This window comes from Panulirus ornatus, chromosome 64 (assembly GCF_036320965.1).
Source record: "Panulirus ornatus isolate Po-2019 chromosome 64, ASM3632096v1, whole genome shotgun sequence".
Lineage (NCBI taxonomy): Eukaryota > Metazoa > Arthropoda > Malacostraca > Decapoda > Palinuridae > Panulirus > Panulirus ornatus.
The window spans coordinates 10,832,481-10,859,287 of record NC_092287.1 but is presented as its reverse complement, the minus strand read 5'-3'; the positions used below and the strand labels follow the sequence as shown (position 1 = coordinate 10,859,287).

Genomic DNA, 26,807 nt, shown 5'->3' with positions numbered 1-26,807 from the left:
GTTCTGAGACGTCGCGGGTAACTGAATGCCCTAACCAAGGCTATATCATTAACGCTATATATATGTATATATATATATATATATATATATATATATATATATATATATATATATATATATATATTATCCCTGGGGATAAGGGAGAAAGAATACTTCTCACGTAATCCCTGCGTGTCGTAGAAGGCGACTAAAAGGGAGGGGAGCGGCGGGCTGGAAATCCTCCCTCTCGTTTTTAATTTTCCAAAAGAAGGAACAGAGAAGGGGGCCAGGTGAGGATATTCCCTCAAAGGCTCAGTCCTCTGTTCTTAACGCTACCTCGCTAACGCGGGAAATGGCGAATAGTATAAAAAAAAAAAATATATATATATATATATATATATATATATATATATATATATATATATATATATATATATATATATATATATATATATATACCCTAAGCCAGGTTATCAACCAACTTGAAGGGAAGATGAACTGCTAGGATCGACTGTGGACTGACTGCCGCAACTAGGATTCGAACCTATGCGCTCGACACATGAACTATCGTCACAATACAATTTTAATTATCATTTCGTTGATAGAAGTTCCTCAAGCTCCACAATTTGTTAGAAAAAGCAACAGTCACCAATGCATGGAAGGGATCTCACCCTTGAAACCTTTACCGGTTTTGATATTTACCAAGTTTCACCAACGTAAGAATAAAGTGTGAGATTGACTTCAGTTTCAAGTATCAGTTTCATGTGAAGAGCAATCCTAACTGTTTCCATTCTAGACTACATCTTCTTCAGTTGACCAGTAACGTTTCTTAGATGGTAAACTGAAAACAGGAAAGTCCATTATTTTTTCATGGCAAAAAGAGACACTTCTCTCAAATCTCTAGTTTTGAAAACATTTCGAACACACTGTCTCTCAGTGTGAATCTGTACGATGAAAAGAGCACTTTCGGTTATATCAGCTTGTGATATTATTTTAAAGAGGAGCAGTGCTGTTACATTTTGCTCGAAGCTCAATTAAAGGTCATCAATTTTTGTACATTATTTTTGTATATTCACACATTATTTTTTCTATCTCCAATTTGGCTCTAAAATAAATTACTTACTTTCTCTTCTTTTATGACTGCTCATAATCATGAGGCTTCTCGTTGTAAAGTTGAGAATTTATCACTTCCCGTGAAAGGAGATTCGAACGCTCCTGAAAGTACTGTAGTACTCTCCTAGCGAGGAAGCCAACCAACCTCTTGAGCCATGAAACGTTTGTCATATTACTTGTAAAACCTTCATCCCATTCCTTCAGTCCCTCCGGGATTTCATCCGTGGACAGACCCTGCTTTACTGTGAGAGCATTTTCCAAAGGGGTTTTCCTCAAGCTTTCGACACAGAGGGTCTTCGAGTGGCTATTTGTGAGGAAGTGGCATCATGAGTCTGCAACAGATTTGTATCATTAATAGTCCAAGTGTGACTGAGTCACGGTGGCACATCTCGTACGGGGAGGGAAGACATTTTTGTTGTCGTCCACTGTCCTATGTGCAGAGAGCAGCAATAGATACAGTGGCATTTGGACATTCATTCCATATCCTGTCAACAGTGGTATTCCTCGATATTCAGTCCATTGCCTATACTCTTTTCTTAATTCTCTCCATAAATGATCGCTTTTCTTTAAATCTGTCCAACTCTTACTCACACGAATCCAGTTAACTCTTCTCTCCCCTTCTATCCCTTCTTCGTGCACTGAACTTGTTTGTTTCGATATTCAAACCCATACATCATCTCTGGAATAGCTAGATTTAACAGCACAAAAATGTAATTTCTCCTACCTCCATCTCTTTCTCTCTTTAAATCTTACTGAATCTTTCTCACTGTATATCTTACCGAATCTCCCTTATCAAACTTTAGAATTTAAAATTCATCCCTTGCAATAACATCAGCAGGTTAGGCTTAATCATATATACTCTCCACTCTGCCCTGGAATCCCCACATTATGACCATTACGGTAAATGCTTCTTCCCGAGAGCTGGCTGAACTGTAGAAGTTTATGAATTATTCCAACATTATGAGGAGCTATTCTATACGTAAAGGGCGAGTCTCATTTGCCTCTGTGTTGAAGTACCCTATACTGCCCTCCCATAGCTGGGGGTGGACCTTCTTTCAACTCTCCTTTAGCCAGGGTGAAATTAAAAGCTTTCCTTCATAGGAATTCCTCTGCTATCATCCTCAGTTCGTGTCTCTCTCTCTCTCTCTCTCTCTCTCTCTCTCTCTCTCTCTCTCTCTCTCTCTCTCTCTCTCTCTCTCTCTCTCTCTCTCTCGTACATGAGCCGTTCTCCTGAGCTGTCTACGTGTCTACGAAATGTCTCCTGATAGAGACAGCTCTGAATAGCCTTAGATGCTGTTCCAGTGCTTGGCTTATAAGCCTAAATTTTATAATGCAATCCTATCTTAGCCCCTGAGATCAAGGCCTGCGGCACACGACTGGTTCCTTATTCCCATGATGGGATCTGCTATACTAGCATTGACCGTTATGACATCTTCCTTCTTTCCTCTCAGAATGAAACTGTAGAATTCACACGCTTCTTTCATCTTTCCTTCATCCTATGAACTCTGCACCTGCTCACGTGAGAGACGAAAATTGATTTCCTCACCCCCTTTTTTTTTTTTCTAGGGGGAACTCACCTTCCATTATTTGACATATCCAACTATTGTGGCCATGACGGAGTCATGCTTTTACCATGAGTCTATCGACTGACTCCTGTAAAAAAGAAACAATCCCATTCAATTTTTCAGACCCCCAGCTTGCCTGCCATCGTTACAGTAGAGCCAAAGACGTGTGAAATTTTAAGATAGTGTAGCCTACCATCCATTTGCAGCGTATCTGGTAGTGTTATAGTGTAGCCTACCATCCATCTGCAGCGTATCTGGTAGTGTTATAGTGTAGCCTACCATCCATTTGCAGCGTATCTAGCAGTTAAGTTAGCGCAGCTTACCATCCATCGTTTCGTACCTGGGAGTGTTATAGTGTGTGCACCTCACCGAAGGCCTTTAAGCTCATTTGCCTACGATTTTCCCAAGATTTTGGTGAGACTATCGAGTATTTTCTGAGGGGCGGTTTCAATTGATTTAGGTATTTAGGTCATTTGAAATTACTTCATAATTCCTGCTTTCGCCGCACCATCGTCCAGCGTTGTCTTGTACTCGACTGGAAGGTTAGATTTTACATGTACATGTTGTTCATTTGTCCGACTAGTCCTCTAGGTTCATTGAATCCATATGTATCTTGGTATATCTTCAGCTTATTGATGAAAATATAAGATGTTACCCTCTAAAATTCAGTTTTTAAAATTCAGTTACGTATTATATGTTTATATATATATATATATATATATATATATATATATATATATATATATATATATATACATATAATACGTAACATATAACAATAGCATATCTACTGAGCACAATGCAAAAAGAGATTCCCGTTCATTGTACTTGTCATTTTCCCATTCTCCATTTACTGAGATTAGAAATTTCTTATAGTATGATATTTTCTGTCTGATTACTGTGTATTTGCATAAATTGTTAATGAATGTTGAGCTGAATATTATTTTTGGGTTATACTCGGCAATGATTTTGTGTCTAGCTTCTGATAGCATAAGCAAAAGTCAAATATAGTTAAGGATATATATATATATATATATATATATATATATATATATATATATATATATATATATATATATAGCATTTATGGATCTGCAGAAGGCATATGATAAAGTTGATAGAGATGCTCTGTGGAAAGTATTAAGAATATATAGTGTGGGAGGCAAGTTGTTAGAAGCAGTGAAAAGTTTTTATTCGAGGATGTAAGGCATGTGTACGTGTAAGAAGAGAAGAAAGTGATTGATTCTCAGTGAATGTTGGTTTGCGGCAGGGGTGTGTGATGTCTCCATGGTTGTTTGATTTGTTTATGGATAGGGTTGTTAGGGAGGTGAATGCAAGAGTTTTGGAAAGAGGGGCAAGTATGCAGTCTGTTGTAGATGAGAGAGCTTGGGAAGTGAGTGAGTTGTTCTTCGCTGATGATACAGCGCTGGTGGCTGATTCATGTGGGAAACTGCAGAAGCTGGTGACTGAGTTTGGTAAAGCGTGTGAAAGAAGGAAGCTGAAAGTAAATGTGAATAAGAGCAAGGTTATTAGGTACAGTAGGGTTGAGGGACAAGTCAATTGGGAGGTAAGTTTGAATGGAGAAAAACCGGAGGAAGTGAAGTATTTTAGATATCTGGGAGTGGATCTGGCAGCGGATGTAACCATAGAAGCGGAAGTGAATCATCGGGTGGGGAGGGGGCGAAAGTTCTGGGAGCGTTGAAGAATGTGTGGAAGTCGAGAACATTATCTCGGAAAGCAAAAAAGGGTATGTTTGAAGTAATAGTGGTTCCAACAATGTTATATGATTGCGAGGCGTAGGCTATGGATAGAGTTGTGGGGAGGAGGGTAGATGTGCTGGAAATGAGATGTTTGAGGACAACATGTGTTGTGAGATGGTTTGATCGAGTTAGTAATAATAGGGTAGGAGAGATGTGAGGTAATAAAAAGAGTGTGGTTGAGAGAGCAGAAGAGGGTGTTTTGAAATGGTTTGGTCACATGGAGAGAATGAGTGAGGAATGATTGACCAAGAGGATATATGTGTCAGAGGTGGAGGAAACGAGAAGTGGGAGACCAAATTGGAGGTGGAAAGATGAAGTGAAAAAGATTTTGAGTGATCGGGGCCTGAACATGCAGGAGGGTGAAAGGCGTGCAAGGAATAGAGTGAATTGCAACGATGTGGTATACCGGGGTCGACGTGCTGTCAATGGATTGAACCAGGGTTTGTGAAGCGTCTGGGGTAAACCATAGAAAGTTCTGTGGGGCCTGGATGTGGAAAGGGAGCTTTGGTTTCAGTGCATTATACATGACAGCTAGAGACTGAGTGTGAACGAATGGGGCCTTTGTTGTCTTTTCCTAGCGCTACCTCGCGCATATGCTGGGGGAGGGGGTTGTTATTTCATGTGTGGCGGGGTGGCGATGGGAATGAATAAAGGCAGACAGTATGAATTATGTACATGTGTATATATGTATATGTCTGTGTGTGTATACATATGTATACGTTGAGATGTATAGGTATGTATATGTGCGTGTGTGGACGTGTATGTATATACATGTATATGTGAGAGGGTTGGGCCATTCTTTCGTCTGTTTCCTTGCGCTACCTCGCTAACGCGGGAGACAGCAACAAAGCAAAATAAATGAATAAATAAATATGTATACGTAAATATACACTGAAATGTATAGGTATGTATATGTGCGTGTGAGGACGTGTATGTATATACATATGTATGTGGGTGGGTTGGGCCATTCTTTCGTCTGTTTCTTTGCGCTACCTCGCTAACGTGGGAGACAGCGCCAAGTATAATAAAATAAATAAATAATGCTAAGACGCCATTTGGTAAACATGTGATTGGTAAACACGTTTACAAAATGGCCCTGGTTCAGGCCCTGGTTCAGTCCATTGACAGCACGTCCACCCCGGTATACCACATCGTTCCAATTCACTCTATTCCTTGCACGCCTTTCACCCTCCTGTATGTTTAGGCCCCAATCGCTTGAAATGTTTTTCGCTTCATCCTTCCACCTCCAATTTGGTCTCCCATTTCTTTTCGTTCCCTTTACCTCTGACACATATATCCTCTTTGTCAATCTTTCCCCACTCATTCTGGCCATGAGCCCAAACCATTTCAATACACCCTCTTCTGCTCTCTCAACCACACTCTTTTTATTCTCACACATCTGTCTTACCCTTTCATTACTTGATCGAACCACCTTACACCATATATTGTCCTCAAACACTTCATTTCCAACCCATTCGACCTCCCCCGCACAACCCTATCTGTAGCCCATGCTTCGCAACCTTATAACATTGTTGGAACCACTATTCCTTTAAACATACCCATTTTTGCTCTCCGAGATACCTTTCTCGACTTCAACACATTCTTCAACGCTCCCAGAAGCTTCGCCCCCTCCCCCACCCTGTGACTCACTTCCGCTTCCACGGTTCCATCCGCTGTCAAATCCACTCCCAGATATCTAAAACACTTTTTCCAGTTTTTCTCCATTCAAACTTACTTCCCAACTAACTTGTCCCTCAACCCTACTGAGCCTAATAATCTTGCTCTTGTTCACATTTACTCTCAGCTTTCTTCTTTTACACACTTTACCAAACTCAGTCACCAACTCCTACAGTTTCTCACTCGAATCAGCCACCAACGCTGTATCATCAGCGAACAACAACTGACTCACTTCCTCAGCCCTCTCATCCACAACAGACTGCATAATTGCCCCTCTCTCCAAACCTCTTGCATTCTCTTCCCTACCAACCCCATCCATAAACAAATTAAACAACCAAGGAGACATCACGCACCCCTGCCTCAAACCAATCACTTTCCTCTCTTCCTACTCGTACACATGCCTTACATCCTTTGTAAATCTTTACACTGCTTCTAGCAACTTACCTCCCACACTATATACTCTTAATACCTTACACAAAGAATCTCTATCAATAAAAATTCTCCAGATCCATAAATGCTACATACAAATCCGTATGTTGTTCTAAGTATTTCTCACATACTTTCTTCAAAGCACCTGATTCACACATCCTCTACCACTTCTGAAACCACACTGCTTTTCCCCAATCTGATGCTCTGCACATGCCTTGACCTTCTCAATCAATACCCTCCCATATAATTTCTCAGGAATACTCCACAAACTTATGCCTCTGTAATTTGAACGCTCACCTTTATCCCCTTTGCTCTTTGTACAATGGCACTATGCATGCATTCCGTCACTCCTCAGGCACTGCACCATGAACCATACATACATTGAATATCCTCACCAACCAGTCAACAACACAGTCCCCCTCTTTTTTAATAAATTCCACTGCAATACCTTCCAAACCCTCCGCCTTGCTGGTTTTGATCTTCCACAAAACTTTCACTACCTCTTCTCTGTTTACCAAACCATTCTTCCTGACCCTCTCACTTCGCACACCACCTCGACCAAAGCATCTTATATCTGCCACTCTATTATCAAACGCATTCAACAAACCTTCAATATACTCACTCCATCTCCTTCTAACCTCACCACAACTTGTTATTACCTCCCCATTAGCCCCCTTCACAGATGTTCTCATTTGTTCTCTTGTCTTGCGCACTTAATTACCTCCTTCCAAAACATCTTTTTACTCTCCCTAAAATTTAATGATGCTCTCTCACCCCAACTCTCATTTGCCCTCTTTTTCAGCTCTTGCACCTTTTTCTTGACCTCTCGCCTCTTTCTTTTATACATCTTCCAGTTACTTTTACTACTCCCCTGCAAAAATCGTCCAAACGCCTCTCTCTTCTTTTTTACTAACAATCTTACTTCTTCATCCCACCACTGATATTTTGCCTATATACTTTTGATGTAAAATATGGTAAGATATATATATATATATATATATATATATATATATATATATATATATATATATATATATATATATATATATATATATATATATATATATATATATATATATATATATCCCTGGGGATAGGGGAGAAAGAATACTTCCCACGTATTCCCTGCGTGTCGTAGAAGGTGACTGAAAGGGGAGGGAGCGGGGGGCTGGAAATCCTCCCCTCTCGTTTTTTTTTTTTGTTTTTTTCTAATTTTCCAAAAGATGGAACAGAGAAGGGGGCCAGGGGAGGATATTCCCGCAGAGGCCCAGTCCTCTGTTCTTAACGCTACCTCGCTAGCGCGGGAAATGGCGAATAGTTTGAAAGAAAGAAAATATATATATATATATATATATATATATATATATATATATATATATATATATATATATATATATATATATATATATAAGTGGGAGACCAAATTGGAGGTGGAAAGATGGAGTGAAAAAGATTTTGTGTGATCGGGGCCTGAACATGCAGGAGGGTGAAAGGAGGGCAAGGAATAAAGTGGTATACCGGGGTTGACGTGCTGTCGGTGGATTGAATCAGGGCATGTGGAGCGTCTGGGGTAAACCATGGGAAGCTGTGTAGGTATGTATATTTGCGTGTGTGGACGTATGTATATACATGTGTATGTGGGTGGGTTGGGCCATTTCTTTCGTCTGTTTCCTTGCGCTACCTCGCAAACGCGGGAGACAGCGACAAAGCAAAAAAAAAAAAAATATATATATATATATATATATATATATATATATATATATATATATATATATATATATATGTATATATATATCCCTGGGGTTAGGGGAGAAAGAATACTTCCCACGTATTCCCTGCGTGTCGTAGAAGGCGACTAAAAGGAAAGGGAGCGGGGGGCTGGAAATCCTCCCCTCTCGTTTTTTTTTTTTTAATTTTCCAAAAGAAGGGACAGAGAAGGGGGCCAGGTGAGGATATTCCCTCAAAGGTCCAGTCCTCTGTTCTTAACGCAACCTCGCTAATGCGGGAGATGGCGAACAGTGTGAAAGAAAGAAATATATATATATATATATATATATATATATATATATATATATATATATATATATATGTGTGTGTGTGTGTGGTATGAGGTGGTTTGATCGAGTGAGTAACGTAAGGGTAAGAGAGATGTGTGGAAATAAAAAGAGCGTGGTTGAGAGAGCAGAAGAGGGTGTTTTGAAGTGGTTTGGGCACATGGAGAGGATGAGTGAGGAAAGATTGACCAAGAGGATATATGTGTCGGAGGTGGAGGGAACGAGGAGAAGAGGGAGACCAAATTGGAGGTGGAAAGATGGAGTGAAAAAGATTTTGTGTGATCGGGGCCTGAACATGCAGGAGGGTGAAAGGAGGGCAAGGAATAGAGTGAATTGGAGCGATGTGGTATACCGGGGTTGACGTGCTGTCAGTGGATTGAATCAAGGCATGTGAAGCGTCTGGGGTAAACCATGGAAAGCTGTGTAGGTATGTATATTTGCGTGTGTGGACGTATGTATATACATGTGTATGGGGGGGGGGGGTTTGGGGCATTTCTTTCGTCTGTTTCCTTGCGCTACCTCGCAAACGCGGGAGACAGCGACAAAGTATAATAAAAAAATATAATAATATATATATACTCTCTCTCTCTCTCTCTCTCTCTCTCTCTCTCTCTCTCTCTCTCTCTCTCTCTCTCTCTCTCAGGCAATTAGGCACAAATAATCAGGTTGCTAATAGCTTCCTAATCTCAATCCCGGTAATGGTGTGCTATATTTATGAACGTTTTTGTGGCGTGTTTGTTTGTTGCAGGTCGTGGCTGAGGACCCAGACACAGTGGACCAGGAGGGTCTGGTGTATAGTGTGGGAGGCGAGGGTGTGGACGCTCACTCCCCCAGCGACGCCTACTTCACCATCAACCCTCACACCGGAGACCTCCTCCTGCTCAGGGTCAGTCTTCACCATATTGCTCTCTTGCTACTGATGACCTTACTGATGACCTTACTGACCTCCTCCTCCTCCTCCTCTGGGTCAGTCCGGACCTTACTGCTCTCTGGCTACTGCTGACCTTACTGATGACCCTACTGACCTCCTCCTCCTCAGAGTCAGTCTTCAGCATACTGGTGTCTGGCTACTGCTGACCTCACTGATGACCCTACTGACCTCCTCCTCCTCAGAGTCAGTCTTCAGCATACTGGTGTCTGGCTGCTGTTGACCTTTCTGACCCTACTGACCCTGCTGTTGTTGACCCTACTGACCTTACTGACCTCCTCCTGCTCAGGATCAGTCTTCACCTTACTATTGTCTGGCTACTGCTGACCTTACTGCTGACTCTGCTAACTTAAGCCTCCTTACCCTACTGACCCTGCTGCTGCTGACCCTACTGCCCCTACTGCTGCTGACCTGACCTTACCCTACAACTGCTACTGCTGGCCCTACTGCTGACCCTGCTGACCTGAGCCTACTGCTACTGGCTGACCTTACTGACCGTGCTACTGCTGACCCTACTGCTGACCCTGCTGACCTGAGCCTACTGCTACTAGCTGACCTTACTGACCGCGCTGCTGCTGACCCTACTGCTGACCCTGCTGACCTGAGGCCTACTGCTACTGGCTGACCCTACTGACCGCGCTACTGCTGACCCTACTGCTGTTGTTGTGGCTGTCGTCCTGTTCTTCACTTTAGGGTCCAGCTCTCCAGCCTTAAAGACCAGCCCCAATCAGAGGTCACACTTTAACCTCATGCCCAAAAGACGCACCTCCGTTTTTTAAGGGATAACATAATGTCCCTTGCATGATTTTCTGCTAACGATCATATGTCAAACGAACGATTAGTTAGATACATGGAGTATGGGATCGACGATAGTTGGGAAGGTAATACAGGATGTGTGAGTACTACTTTGTATGCAATGTGGAGAGAGTGAGAGAGTTTTACACTCGTGTTGTCCCATGTGTGTGTGTGTGTGTGTGTGTGTGTGTGTGTGTGTGGTTATGTGATGGGTCTCTTGGGGGTGATTCATCCTTATGCACCACAACGGGAAACTAAAACCCGTGGCGCTAACTTCAGCACGTCAGGCGCTGTGGTGATTTACACTCTGAATGTAAATGGATTAGTTTACTAGCTCGAAATAACGCTTGGTGTACCCCAGTCTTATTCTGGGGATCAGTGCCTGAGGGATTCCTCTGCAATGCATGATATTTATCTATTTTTTTTTTTTGCCATCCATTAATTCTCGTCCAGAAGGTTTCATAATTGTAGTCATGATTTTGTGAAACAGTTTAATTAGTTCTCAGACGCCGTGATATACTGATTCGGAGCATGATATGCAATGCAGTGAATCGTAGTTTCAATAGTTTTAACGTTTACTATAACAGATAAAAGATTAATAAAGAGTATAGAGGAAGGGATGAGTTCGAAGTGTTGAATATTGTTTAATCGAGTTAGGTCATAGTGGTGTATAGGTTCAGAATATTGACTGTACAGTCAAACCATCAATTACTCTCGCCCCTTAGGTGTCAAAGAATATGACACATCGGCGAAACATTCCAAAACAATGCCTTTGCATCTGGCCTCACGTTTCTAGCTCTGCCTTTCATTATATGGGAATATTTTAGGGACTCACCAAGAACACTGTTCCCTTTCACTTGCCATAATACAATGACGGCGCAGTCGCGCTTGCTAACCAACCCTACCGAAAACGTCCGTCGAGATAGGTAGTGTTCAGTTCTGAAATCCATCGTCCCGGTTGTGAAAGTGATTTATGTTCTGACTGTACATATGCCGAGAATATGTAAGAATTGTTTTTTTAAAAGTGTTAAAGTCCATTTTCACTTTATAACGTCCTAGACACCTTGAGGACGTGTGTGAATGATAAAAGAAGACATAGGGAAGAAGACGGACAAGATATGAAAGACGTGAGTGTGAAGGAGTGTACAGAGAGCACTGCACTGGCTTCTGAGATGCAGATCTCACATGTAGCACGTCTTACCTTATTCCCAGCGGGGATGTACGGGTCTAAGATTAGGCTCTTGTTCAGTAGCATCATCCACAGCCCAGAGAAGACGACTCGACCCCTGACCTGTGTGAGGCAGCGGTCTCAACCTCCACACCGATAGTGAAGATCTGAATAACTGTTGGATCGTCCATCCTCATAACTTGACCCGTTTCATGTTGGTCAATATTTGTCTACTGCGAGTAACAGTTTAACACTGATTGATTAGAATGAATGAAGTCTGATTTTTCCATTTTGTTTGATAAGGTAAGAGCTGGTGATTTGATAAGCCTGGAGTAAGAGAAGAGAGGATTGAATTATCATAGAACTGTGTTAAAGTCATGTACCTTACCTCTGGAGGAACTTAGTTTAACTCTGTTTTGTGGTTAAACACAATTGATGTATTTCTCATTCCTCGAAGGTTACACTAATGTCTTGAAGGCAGTAATTCTCATTCCTTGGTTTTCTTTATATCTTGGAGGCACTGATTCTCGTTCCTTGAAGGTTATCTTACTGTCATGGAGGCATTGATTCTCGTTTTCTCTATGTCTTGGAGGGACAAGTACCAAGTAAATCACCTCAGCTCGGGAGGAACGATTAGACACACGAGAGAACATTCTGTCGCTAAGGTCTGCTTCAGGCATTACGGGTTCAAATAATCATACGAAGGAATCGTTTTCAATCACTTAGTTCGCACTTAACCGTTTTCATTCTCTCTCTCTCTCTCTCTCTCTCTCTCTCTCTCTCTCTCTCTCTCTCTCTCTCTCTCTCTCTCTCTCTCTCTCTCTCTCTCTCTCATACTTACCTTTCTTTCCTTTTCATTAGGCTAGAGGGGGGGTTGTAGTGATGATATGTGCCTTTTCAGAAAAGGATGTATGTATGGTAGGCGTGAGAGGTGTTCATTGTGTATATATCGCCAGATTGGTCGGGCCTTCCCTTAGGACTATGTGGGAACTGTGTTTCAAAGGTGGTTGCTGCTCAACCGTCTTCAGTATGTGTTGCGGGTGTATCATCTCGTTCCTGCCATAGATTTTTGAGATGCCTCTCCTCACCGTGTCACAATATGTAGAGTTTATGTGGTCTCGCAGATGGTGATTTTTCAATACGGTCAAGATGAGAGTATTTCTCATCATTGTCAAAGAGTAGTGTCCTATTTTGCTATGGATATTTCCTATCACTATCGAGTCGAAGTGCCTTATTTTGCTCCCTCTGCCGCATCATTGATGAATAGTAGCGCCCTGTTTTGCACCCTCTGCCGTGCGTGATTTGGAGGCAAGATGAACGGGCACTAGGGAATAATCTAATAGAGTTAGGATCACAGACTTCACCGAATGTAGATTTCGACCCGCCAGAAGGTGTTAGAATCAATGTAACTTGTCGGGGGTTGTTTTGTTTCGTGTAACTCTCTTGTTTATAGTTGTAGTTGTTGTTTTTGGTTGAGTGTGTAGGCAACTGAATACGCCTACTCAAGGCTCTCTCATTTGCGCCAAATGTATTCATATACACAAACCTAAGCCTGATGACCCCAATCATCAATCAGCTCTAAAAAGGTGGATGAACAGCTGTATTGACTATGGACCGATATGCTTAGACGAGGATTCGAACCTACACGCGCTCGACCCCAGATAGCCCATGAGTGAGTCAAAAGTCCGCAAGACTAACCACTACACCACTTAACGTTAGTGTGTGACCTTATTTTCTACAGTGGTATCGCATCCCGTTTTCACCACATGCAATTATGTTAAGCTCTTCCACTCTAACCTATATTGTAATTGCGAAATTGTTGATGTTAATCTTCATCACGTGTTGAGTCTGGCTTCCCCTAACTGGACTCGTGTAACTGAAAGTTATTGCCAGTCTGGGCGGCATCATCTGCATAAAAGATGGCCAGGCTCACTGAGGAGAGATGGTGGGGAAGGATATCTGCTACGAGAATTATAAATAGCGATGGTGACAGTAACGCTCCCTTTTCCTTTCGGGAACCAAGAGTAGTGTGAATTAATGGTGTTACTGAGTTTATGGCTGGAGAGGGAACGCGTCGGTTGGTTAAGGAAGTTACACAAGAAACCTTATCGGCAATTTCTGGCACGCCCACCGACAACATATGTATACCGAAGGCCGCTCATCCACAATTCGATTTAGGTCTTAGTGATTGGTGTGTTTGTGCCGCGACACTCGATGATTTTAGTGGGGGACGCTTGTATACAGAGACGATCGGAAACCATGTTCGATTTTAGGTGGAGAGATTGTTGTTTTTCTAGATCCCATCTTGCATCGAAAGTTAAGCATCGTCGTTTCCAATATCATACTGAATGATTATGTGAGGTTATTTTGTCGATAAGTTCTTCTCTAGATCACCCTCTGGCATTCTTATATCTTACGTCAGTGTTAGTTTCTTGTTTGAGATTAATCCTCCCTACAACTCAGGAAGTTCGGGCCCTATGTCTTAGGGCGGCTGGCCCTCCGATGGTGAGGGACCTAAGCACTGTGGGCCTAGGGAGTTGGGTTTGTTATCCCACCAGGCCTCCACGAGAGCCAGACTCCCTGTGTCAGTGTCGCAAGGTGTGAATTATCCTGTGCTGAGATAAAGGTAATAAGATCCTTTTTGCACTGTCTGTCTCCGTCTCTTTCCTAAGGCCGCGTTTTTTTGGATTTTTTTTTTTTTTTCTAGGCTTGAACAGGTAAGCTGTGGAAATCTTATTTTGTCTCCTTCCTTCTTTGTATAACCGTTATGGCTCATCTGGTTTAGAACTTCATTTTTGTGGAGAGGTGACAAAGATTCGCCAGCCCGTTTTCTTCAGGTGTGATTTTTAACGCGATCTTTCGTAAGTTCATGAATTCACCTCGGTCATCTACTGTTTTGTTACTGATTGTCGGGTATTCAGTGCTTTTAATCTGTAATTGCTTCCTCCTATAGTGTCTCTTTGAGTTTTCAACACTCTTTATGTATGATTTATGGCCACCCGTGCGTAAGAGCATAGACTTACCATGATACTATCTTGTTAGGATGGTGTTTGATCTCTTAAACGAAGACTTAGTTTTGACATTTTTTCGTCAATTGTTGTTCATAACGTGTCCAGCGCTTTACTATTTTTTTCCTGGTGTTCATCCCCTCCAGTTCTCCACTGGAAAGATCAGAGTTCACGATATCTCTGAAGTGGTCCCATATTTACTCTTGTGCTGTTAGGCTCTGTGGTCTGCAGGGAGGAAGGATTGGTGCTCATGGTGAAGGTATCTACCATAAATATCGGTAGAGGAAGATGTTGTGGTAAGGTTTTACCATTTTTGAAGGTTTATGTCTAAAGTTATGGGAGCGTTGTGTGGCTTACGTAAGTGGGGAGGAAAAGTTTTTGACCCCACTGAGTAATGTGGCAGGCCCTACTCTTTCCCTTCCTGCTCAGTGGACCATGCTTCTCCACTGCAATAGTGACGCCAGTCGGGGAATTTATCAGCCTCTCCAAATCAGGTCCTTCTCAGGGAGATTTATGTTTGTTTCTATTTCGTCTGGGTGAGTTTTTGGGGTGCCACAGCTTCCCCGTGGTGGAGCTCTGAAAAGACCTTGAGGCCATAGGATCACCCGAGTCCAAACTTATCATATTGGTTAGACGATCTGAACATCAGCTTAATGAACACTTCTACATTCCTGTGATGAAACAACCACAGAATACAGACATAACCCGTTATGTTATTCATTGCTGAAGTCAGTGAATAAACGATGAATAAACGCTGCAAACCCGAAATGTTTACCATCTCTGATAAAATTGTGTCCAGGATTTGAGTGCATTGTGTGGAAAATGGAGTGCAGTGGACAGGGAGCGTTCCAGTGAATGGCAGCGCACACAGCTCGCGGGGTCCGTCCGGCTGGCGTGAGAGGGACGGCGCCCGCGGGACCTGAAAGGAAAATGGTCTTCATACCAGCAGCCGCCCTCGCTTGGTCCTTGGCTCCATAAGAGAACCTGCAGCGTGGATGGAAGAAGAGTAGGAGGAGGAGGAGATAGAGTGGCCTCAGGCTGGCTGGCTTGTTGAGGGGCTTGGATGATGGACGACTACGCTGAGAGTATTCGGATGAAATGAATATCTTGAGCACAATGGGACGACCCCTCCAAACACGGCGGTACGACACCCCCCTTCCAAGCACGACGGTACGACACCCCCCTTCCAAGCACGGCGGTACGACCCCTCCAAGCACGGCGGTGCGACCCATGGGTACGGGTGGCCTAGGTTTTGAAGCCTTATCTTTAACATCGTGCATAAGGTCCCTACTGCTATACCCAAGGGCTGTACCGTCATGCTCAAGGACCACGTCGCAGGTCTCAAGCGGTGAATCGAAGTCGCGATCATGTCGTGTGCTGTGGTTGTGAGAGACTCTCCCAAGTGGCTGGCACAGCAACACAACGTGACCTAATTCTTGGTAAAAACTGTTCCATTATTTCGTTTAAATAAAGATACCATCCGTTAAATATCGGTTTTATGGTTCGCTTGGGTGAACGAAACGGTACGAAGTGTGTCCGATTGTTTGTCATCTGTCTCCCTTTAACATGAACTGCGCCTCCGTATGTGGGCGGCACCTTCGCACTCTAGCCACCACAGACTCCGTAGGGCATTAGAGCCTCCCTCGTCCAGCATCACCGGGGATATGTGTGTGCACCCAGCTTGACGTGGTTTATCCTCCATCAGTTCTGACGACGATACTTCAAGGATTTCCTAGAGTTACCCTTCACATGAAGCGGGACGACGAAGAAAATGGTGAAATAACTGATAGGTGGCGTTTGTCAAGGGGATCAGCGTTCGCTGCGCGGGTTTCTTCTTCCTGTCGTAGACCCTGATGTTTGCCAAGGGCATCAAGCGTTCGTTGTGGGTATTTCTTCTTGCTACCATTGGCTCCATCATCCTCTGTGGTTTGCATGAGAACTAAAAGCGTCCAAGTTCATGGCGATCTCTGTGATGCCTTCCTTGTGTTCTTCAACTTAACGACCCGTCCTTTTGTGTCCATATGTTTATCTACCCCTCTCTTAATGTTGCCCATAGTTTTTGTAAGCTTTCTTGTCAGTCTGTGTTGAATGTGGCACAGTGGAGTGATATATATAATCAATGGTTCAACTAATCGTATGTCGTCAGCCAGAATGTCTACATCTGGAACTAATTATTTAAAACATAATTGTATGATGGCTAACGTTATTGGTGTTGCAAAACATAGTTATTTCCTCTGTCCCAGCTATATATATATAGATAGATAGATAGATAGATAGATAGATAGATAGATAAGCATATGGATGAATTGATTAATAGTAAACATGAAATGCTCACATCGGTGACTGACTTAGAATATACACGAATTCCTTTGAGCCTGGAAACCCATGTCACGCATCGCTTGTACTTTTTACATATCCTCTGAAAATTTCCATGAATAAATCATACTTTTTTTTAATCGCTGCTGTGCTACACCTGTTTTCTTTTTCATTATTGCATTTTGGTCTTTTTTTTCTTAGAAGTTTTATACCAGTTCTCTCTTGCCTCGGAAATCTTCTTATAACTGGTCTTTTTTTTATCAAAAGTCTTATACGCTTTTTTTCATCAAAAGTCTTATACGTTTTTTTTCATCAAAAGTCTTATACGTTTTTTTTATCAAAAGTCTTATACGTTTTTTTTTATCAAAAGTCTTATACGTTTTTTTATCAAAAGTCTTACACGTTTTTTTTCATCAAAAGTCTTATAATTTTTTTTATCAAAAGTCTTACACCTGCGTTTTAGTTTTTTTTAGTGTTATAACTTTTTTCTGAAGTCTTATATCTTGTCTTTTTTCCAAAGCCTTACTCTTGGTCTTTTTGTTCTTAAGAAATCTCATACCCGGTTTTTTTTTTCAATACTCTTATTCCTGGTTTTTCTTCTCAGAAGTCTTACACTTGGTCTTTTCTTTTCAGAGGTCTTACACTTGGTCTTTTCTTTTCAGAGGTCTTACACTTGGTCTTTTTCAGACGTTTTGCACTTGATCTTTTTTTTTTGTCAGAAGTCTCATACTTAGTCTTTTTTTTTTTCAAAAATCCTGCCTCTGGTCTTTTTCAATAGACCTACACTTGGTCCCTCCTTATGCAGGAGTGATGCAGTACTGAGGTTAGGTTTTTGTGGTGATACAAGAACGAGGTTGTGGTACTACAGCAGTGAGTTTATGTTGCAGTGCTACAGCAGTAAGTTTACGTTGTGGTGATGCAGCGTTGAGGTTGTGTTGTGATGGTGATACAACAACGAGGTTAAGTTGTCATACGTCAGCAGTGAGGTTATGATGCAGTGATGCAATAGTGAGCTTAGGTTGTTGTTGTAATACAACAAGGATGTTTCGTTGTGATAAGACAGCATTGAGGTTATGTTGTAGTGATGCAGCAGTGAGGTTATGTTGTGGTGTTGCAGCAGTGAGGTTATGTTGTGGTGATGTAGCAGTGAGGTGATGTTGTAGTGATGTAGCAGTGAGGTTATGTTGTGGCGATGTAGCAGTGAGGTGATATTCCAGTTGATACAGCAGTGAGGATATGTCGTTGTGGTAATACAGCAACGAGGTTAGGGTTCCACGATACAGCAGTGAAGTTATGACGTGGTAATGCAATAGTGAAAGTTATGACGTGGTAATGCAATAGTGAAGTTATGAAGTGGTGATGCAACAGTGAAGTTATGAAGTGGTGATGCAACAGTGAAGTTATGACGTGGTGATGCAACAGTGAAGCTATGACGTGGTGATGCAACAGTGAAGTTATGACGTGGTGATGCAACAGTGAGGTTATGACGTGGTGATGCAACAGTGAAGTTATGACGTGGTAATACAACAGTGAGGTTAGGTCGTGGTGATGCAGCAGTGAGGTTATGACGTGGTGATGCAACAGTGAAGTTATGACGTGGTGATGCAACAGTGAAGTTATGACGTGGTGATGCAACAGTGAAGTTATGACGTGGTAATACAACAGTGAGGTTATGTCGTGGTGATGCAACAGTGAGGTTATGACGTGGTGATGCAACAGTGAGGTTAGGTCGTGGTGATGCAACAGTGAAGTTATGACGTGGTGATGCAACAGTGAAGTTATGACGTGGTGATGCAACAGTGAGGTTATGACGTGGTAATACAACAGTGAGGTTAGGTCATGGTGATGCAGCTGTGAGGTTAGGTCATGGTGATACAACAGTGAGGTTAGGTCGTGGTAATACAACAGTGAGGTTAGGTCGTGGTGATACAACAGTGAGCTTAGGTCGTGGTGATGCAGCAGTGAAGTCATGCTGTGTTCATGTATCAGTAAGGTTATGAGGCAAGGCACAACAACGTAGTGTTGTGGGACGTCTTGATGGTGGTGTAGTTGGCCAGACACTGCTATTTGCTGTTCATACTTAGGCTCCCTCCGCCTTGCTCACACACACACACACACACACACACACACACACACACACACACACACACCCTGACCTTCATTGTAAATCATAAACAAACACACGTTTGTGGCTGTTATTATCTACTATACCAAGTCCGTGAGTGTTGCTGCTCGCTAGATCGTGCCTCAGAAATGTAGCTGAAATACGTATATCAAAAAGATTGGTAGCTGAATAAGGGGAAAAGAGAAAAAAGAGGAAATGTTCCCCTCTTCCCAACGTCATTGTCCCTTCCTTATGGCTGTCTCTGCACACACGGTGATGGATATCATGGTTTCGGTCCACTGCTGGTGCTAGTGGTGGCTGACCACACCAGACTCCTCTGCCAACACACACACACACACACACACACACACACACACACACACACACATGGGCCTCATAATGGTGTTAGTGGTTATCGTTGCTGACTATGGGTCAGCGCGGGCGTGCCTGGAGTCGGACCGCATAGTTTCGAATCCTAGGTGTGGCAATCGGCCTACACCCGTCCTAGGTGTTCATCCTTCCCTTGGGGTTGATCTATGATTGGGTAACGTAGGCTGGTGTGTGTGTGTGTATGTGTGTGTGTGTGTGTGTGTGTGTGTGTGTGTGTGTGTGTGTGTGTGTGTGTGTGTGTGTAAAGTATATACACATCAATGTAAAGACATTACATACAATATACACTACGTTAAGAGTGTAAAACTATCCACGTAACACATAGATTGTAATTAGACACACCACATTACACACTTTAGCAATGCTAATTCTTCCTTTACATACAACCTTTGAATCCCGCCAAAGATACAGCTGGTTAAAAGATGTTAATGTTAATCTCTTCAGTAAAGTAACATAAGATATTGATCCTATTCGTTATTGGTTATCTGATGTTCGTATATTCAAAGTCTGCTTAACAAAACAAATATATGGAAAATTCACTTACACATGGGAGATTATTTTGTTTTGATGTAACATTTCCATTTGCAAGAGTTCACCAGACGTAAAAAGAAATAAAAGCACGAAATTTTACCACTTTGGAAAAAGCGCATAGGAAAGAAATTGTGTTCCAGCCATCACAACACTGTGCTCATTCATGGAAAGCCATGTTATAGTAGAGTTTTATGCCAACACCCGACCCACCCTGTGACTGGCTATGCCACCACCCACCCACACTGGGAGTAGCTTTGCCACACACCCCCTCATCCTGTAACTTGCTATGCCGCCCAACCAGCCTGTGACTCAATATTCCACCCACCTAGCTTGTGACTTGCTATGCCACTTACCCCATCCAGTGACTCACTGTGACACCCACCTAACCTGTGACTCACTATGTCACCCAGCTTGTGACTGACTGTGCCACCCACCCAGTCTATGTCTTGCAATGCCACTTACCCTAGCCTGTGAGTTGTTATGCCACTTGGCCTAGCCTGTGAGTTGTTATGCCACTTGGCCTAGCCGCTGATTCGCTTCGCCACTCACCCAGCCTGTGACTCGCTATGCCACCTACCCCAACCTGTGCCTTTCTATACCTCCCAATCAGCCACTGACTCACTGTACCACCCATTCCAATCTGTGACCCCTCTGTGCCTCCCAACCAGCCCGTAATTCGCTACATTACCCAACCATCCTGTGATTCACAGTGTTACTCAACCACTAAACTGCTATTCCACTGAGCCCATGGTCCGCCACACCAGACACAAGCACAACGAAAGGTCCAATTTCTCAATCGACTGCATCACTGAATCAACATACGAAAGCACAGACGATAATGACTTGACCCCATGAGCCTGGAAGTAAGTTCTCTGTTGGTGTTATTCACTCGAGTGACTTGCCACCGCCAGTGTGCACTCGCCCCATACGTACTCAGGTACAGAGAGATGTGAATAATGACACTCAGGTGACATGAGGAGACACTGTTACTGTTACTGTGGACCTGTGAAAATATTAAGCCCCAACACGTCTCACTACAATGTGAGGTGACTGACTGATTGGGATCATATATATATATATATATATATATATATATATATATATATATATATATATATATATATATATATATATTCATTTATTTTGCTTTGTCGCTGTGTCCCGCGTTAGCGAGGTAGCGCAAGGAAACAGACGAAAGAATGGCCCAACCCACCCACATACACATGTATATACATACACGTCCACACACGCAAATATACATACCTATACATCTCAATGTATACATATATATACACACACATACATATACATATATCCACATGTACATAATTCATACTGTCTGCCTTTATTTATTTCCATCGCCACCTCGCCACACATGGAATAACAACCCCCTCCCCCCCTCATGTGTGCGAGGTAGCGCTAGGAAAAGACAACAAAGGCCCCATTCGTTCACATTCAGTCTCTAGCTGTCATGTAATAATGCACCGAAACTACAGCTCCCTTTCCACATCCAGGCCCCATAGAACTTTCCATAGTTTACCCCAGACGCTTCACATGCCCTGGTAAAATCCATTGACAGCACGTCGTTTTTTATTCTTTTTATTTTTTTTATTTCTTTTATCCCGGTATACCACATCGTTCCAATTCACTCTATTCCTTGCACGCCTTTCACCCTCCTGCATGTTCAGGTCCCGATCACTCAAAATCTTTTTCACTCCATCTTTCCACCTCCAATTTGGTCTCCCACTTCTCGTTCCCTCCACCTCCGACACATATATCCTCTTGGTCAATCTTTCCTCACCCATTCTCTCCATGTGACCAAACCATTTCAAAACACCCTCTTCTGCTCTCTCAACCACACTCCTTTTATTTCCACACATCTCTCTTACCCTTACATTACTTACTCGATCAAACCACCTCACACCATACATTGTCCTCAAACATCTCATTTCCAGCACATCCACCCTCCTGCGCACTACTCTCTCCATAGCCCACGCCTCGCAACCATACAACATTGTTGGAACCACTATTCCTTCAAACATGCTTTCCGAGATAATGTTCTCGACTTCAAAACATTCTTCAAGGCTCCCAGAAATTTCGCCCCCTCCCCCACCCTATGATTCACTTCCGCTTCCATGGTTCCATCCGCTGCCAGATCCACTCCCAGATATCTAAAACACTTTACTGCCTCCAGTTTTTCTCCATTCAAACTTACCTCCCAACTGACTTGACCCTCAACCGTACTGTACCTAATAACCTTGCTCTTATTCACATTTCTCTCAACTTTCTTCTTTCACACACTTTACCAAACTCAGTCACCAGCTTCTGCAGTTTCTCACATGAATCAGCCTCCAGCGCTGTATCATCAGCGAACAACAACTGACTCACTTCCCAAGCTCTCTCATCCACAAAAGACTGCATACTTGCCCCTCTTTCCAAAGCTCTTGCATTCACCTCCCTAACAACCCCATCCATAAACAAATTAAACAACCATGGAGACATCACACACCCCTGCCGCAAACCTACATTCACTGAGAACCAATCACTTTCCTCTCCTCCTACATGTATACATGCCTTACATCCTCGATAAAAACTTTTCACTGCTTCTAACAACTTGCCTCCCACACCATATATTCTTAGTACCTTCCACAGAGCATCTCTATCAACTCTGTCATATGCCTTCTCCAGATCCATAAATGCTACATACAAATCCATTTGCTTTTCTAAGTATTTCTCACATACATTCTTCAAAGCAAACACCTGATCCACACATCCTCTACCACTTCTGAAACCACACTGCTCTTCCCCAATCTGATGCTCTGTACATGCCTTCACCCTCTCAATCAATACTCTTCCATATAATTTCCCAGGAATACTCAACAAACTTATACCTCTGTAATTTGAGCACTCACTCTTATCCCCTTTGCCTTTGTACAATGGCACTATGCAAGCGTTCCGCCAATCCTCAGGCACCTCACCATTAATCATACATACATTAAATAACCTTACCAACCAGTCAATACAGTCACCCCCTTTTTTTAATAAATTCCACTGCAATACCATCCAAACTTGCTGCCTTGCCGGCTTTCATCTTATATATATATATATATATATATATATATATATATATATATATATATATATATATATATATATATATATATATATATATATATATTCAGTGTTGTAAATGGAAATGGTGAGGAGTTTGTAGATTTGTGTGTTGATTGGGAATGCCTGGTTTAAAAAGAGAGATATACATGAATATACGTATGTAAGTAGGAGAGATGTCCAGAGAGCGTTACTGGATTTCGTGTTAATTGATAGGCGCGTGAAAGAGACTTTTGGATGATAACGTGCTGTGAGGGGCAGCTGGAGAAATGTCTGATCATTGTCTTGTGGGGGCGAAGGTGAAGATTTGTAGAGGTTTTCAGAAAAGAAGAGAGAATGTTGGGATGAAGAGAGTGGTGAGAGCAATTGATCTTGGAAAAGAGACTTGTGTGAGGAAGCACAAGGAGAGATTGATTGCAGAATGGCAAAAGGTGATAGCAAATGAAGTAAAGGGAGTGGGGGAAGAATCGAATGTATTTAGGGCAGCAGTGATGGCTTGGGCAAAAGATGCTTGTGGCATTAGAAAGGGTAGCGATTGGTGGGATGAACAAGTAAGATTGTTGGTGAAAGAGGAGAGAGAGGCGTTTGGTCCAATTTTTGAAGAGAAGTAGTGCAAATAACTGGGATATGTATGAGATAAAGCGACATGAGGTCAAGAGAAAGATGCAAGAGGTAAAAAGGAGGGCAAATGAGAGTTGGGGTGACAGAGTATCATTAGATTTTAGGGAGGATAAAAAGATGTTTTGGAAGTAGGTAAATAAAGTGCTTAAGACAAGAGAACAAATGGGAACACCGGTGAAGTGGGCTAATGGGGAGGTAGTAACAAGTAGTGGTGAAGTGAGAAGGAGATGGAATGAGTGTTTTCAAGGTTTGTTGAATGTGTTTGTTGATAGAGTGGCAGATATAGGGTGCTTTGGTCGAGGTGGTATGCGAAGCGAGAGGGTCAGGGAGAATGATTTGGTAAACAGAGAAGAGGTAGTAAAAGCTTTGCGGAAGATGAAAGCCGGCAAGGCGGCGAGTTTTGGATGGTATTGCAGTGGAATTCATTTAAAAAAGGGGTGACTGTGTTGTTGATTGGTTGGTAAGGATATTTAGTGTATGTATGTTTCATGGTGAAGTGCCTGAGGATTGGCGGAATGCTTGCATAGTGCCATTGTACAAAGGCAAAGGGATTAAATGTGAATGTTCAGATTACAGAGTTATACGCTTGTTGAGTATTCCTGGGAAATTATATGGGAGGATATTGATTGGGGAGGAGCAGTGTAGTTTCAGACGTGGTAGAGGATGTTTGGATCAGGTGTTTGCTTTGAAGAATGTATGTGAGAAATACTTAGAAAAACAGATGGATTTGTATGTAGCATTTATGGATCTGGAGAAGGCATATGATAGAGTTGATAGGGATGCTTTGTGGAAGGTATTAAGAGTATAAGGTGTGGGAGGCAAGTTGTTAGAAGCAGATAAAAGTTTTTACAAAGGATGTAAGGCATGTGTACGAGTAGGAAAAGGGGAAAGTGATTGTTTCCCAGGGAATGTCGGTTCGCGGCAGGGTTGCGTAATGTTTCCATAGTTGTTTAATTTGTCTAAATATATATATATATATATATATATATATATATATATATATATATATATATATATATCACCTCGCATCTTGCTGTGATTGCCATCCCGTGATCCCACTATAGAGGTCTCATCATCACCCACGTGTAGTGTAATATGCTTTACGAGAGAACTTCATTGTCATTGTCTCGTCTCATTCCAGGCGCTGGACCGTGACCCGCCGCTGGGCCGTGACGTCTGGAAGGTCAAGGTCCAGGTTCGTGATGGACAGCGGGTGTCGCCCTCCCTGGCAGCGGCGTCCAGGGCCTCCAGACGACCCAGGGTCGCTCAGGGCCAATACGACCCCTCAAAGGACTCAGGGTCTTCTAGGACGCCTAGGATCGCTTCGAGTCAAAATGGCCACTCCCAGAACCCAGAGACATCAGAGGAACTCGCCCTCATCTCCAAGGAACGTGAAACGCCACCGAAGGGCCCATCCCTTATGTCACAAACGCCCAGCGGCCCGATACAGCGCCGTTACTTTCAGTCACAAGACCCGGAAGTGGCAGGGCCGAGTCAATATTTCTTGTGGCAGGATCCTAGTGGCTGGAAGGACCGATTTTCTCTCCCTCAGGACCATTTGATGCCTCCTGGCCAAACCCTTCCAGAGGGAGAGGGAGACGAAGAGAAGCAGATGAAGGGAGAATTAAAAGTTGATACGAAACGAAGCTCAAGCGAAGGAGAGGAACAGAGAGACGCTTGGAGCGTTGATTACAGATTGGCGCACCGCGTGAATGAGAGGGATGGGATACGCAAGTGGAGGAACAGCAAGAGATCTGGCGTCAGTAAGAACATATCCGCGCCGAAACTTTCAAGGGAGAAGGACGACTTAATCCAGAAAAAGCGGACGTCGGAGCGGAAGAGAAAGTTACGAGACAAGAATCACCGTAATGCCAAACGGGAAATGTGTCTGGATATAAAATGCAAGGTACGCGGAGGCGGGAAAACTAGCGACGTTGGGACGAAGAGATTGGAATTACCCAACATATCTTCGCGGACGAGTTATGGATCTCAGACCAGGAGTCGTAAAGCACACCCGAAGTTAACAACACCCCCAGCGAGGCAGGATGGCGGGGAGATACTGGAACTCAGCCGTGTGGTCTTTGGTGACCAACGTACGGGCAAAACTACCTCGGAAGGTGCCTCTGGAAGACCAAGAAGACCCACGAAGTTGAGGTTTCTGACTCATAGGAAACATCAGATCAATCTGCAACGCAAACTTTTGTCCGTCAGACGTATATCAAAGATGGAACCGACGAGTCAGGTTGCTACGGGCAAAACAGGTATTGTGAGAAACGAATCATCTGCTGATCTCACACCTGAGCTTAAGGAATTTGTTGAAGAAGCCTGGCCGTCTACCCTTATGAAGGGGAAAGAGAAGTATTTTCCCAGTCTTTCTGAAGTCCCTGTTTATGAGGAAGGTCTTGAGAAACTGGAGGACAGAGACAACCAGCAACTGTCTGCATCAGGTCCTATAGACTCGACCTCCTCAAGAAACAGACATGACTCTCCCAGTGGTTCCTTGCCTAGTGTTGTATCGGAGGACGCAGAAACCAACGGAGTATCTGGGAGTGGCCCTGTCTCTACCAGTGCCTCAGGTAGTGTATTGATGAAAGACACGGTAACCACCGAAACGTTGGGGAATGGACTTGACTTTCCCAGTGAACCAAATGGTTCAGCTACGGACGAACAGGAGAATACACCCGACTCTCCCTGTAACCCAGGCAGTAAAGCAATAGAAAACACGGGGACCATCGGAGTACTTGACTACCCCGTTGACGCTGACAGTGTGATGGAAGAGGAGAGAGGGGCAGGGATGGAGACCATCAGTAAACGTGAAGTGGATCAGGCAATGGTGAATCACCTGCCAAAGAAGAAGCTGTCAGAAGACCCCCGATACGTCAGGAGGTTTGGCGCTGACGGCGGGGGTTGCTGGGACTACGGGGCGTTCTCAGAAAATACCGAGGAGACGCGGAAGCAGGTGCAGCAGTACCTGAGGGAGATGAGGCGCGACCAGGTGCACGTGGCGGAGACCTTGGTGACGGTGGTGGTGAAGGACGTCAACGACAACGCTCCAGTCTTCCCCAACGTCACTATCTACGGCGAGGTGCAGGAGAACGGCCCCATCGGTGAGTACCTTGTATGACTGTCATTTCTGCTCATCTGTGGCGTGAATAGACCAAAGTGATCTCTCTGGTCCGTTTTGAACAGTATACAATGAACAGGGAGAATTAGAAGAGCGACTAATATGCCCAGTTTTCTAGTTGCTATATGTATGTT

At 43.2% G+C, this 26,807-nt stretch overlaps 2 protein-coding genes across 2 annotated transcripts in view; both read left to right on the top strand.

Annotated features, from left to right (window-relative positions):
- LOC139746242 (uncharacterized) overlaps nt 1-26,320 on the top strand; it is a 754,529-nt gene extending 728,209 nt beyond the window's left edge. The window contains exons 8-10 of the mRNA XM_071657248.1: nt 9,326-9,463; nt 24,691-26,242; nt 26,316-26,320. Of these exons, the coding sequence (XP_071513349.1) occupies nt 9,326-9,463; nt 24,691-26,242; nt 26,316-26,320 (1,695 nt within the window). The remainder of the gene's footprint in view (nt 1-9,325; nt 9,464-24,690; nt 26,243-26,315) is intronic.
- LOC139746291 (neural-cadherin-like) overlaps nt 26,226-26,807 on the top strand; it is a 169,988-nt gene continuing 169,406 nt past the window's right edge. The window contains 1 exon segment of the mRNA XM_071657380.1: nt 26,226-26,656. Within this exon segment, the coding sequence (XP_071513481.1) occupies nt 26,320-26,656 (337 nt within the window). The 5' untranslated portion in view covers nt 26,226-26,319.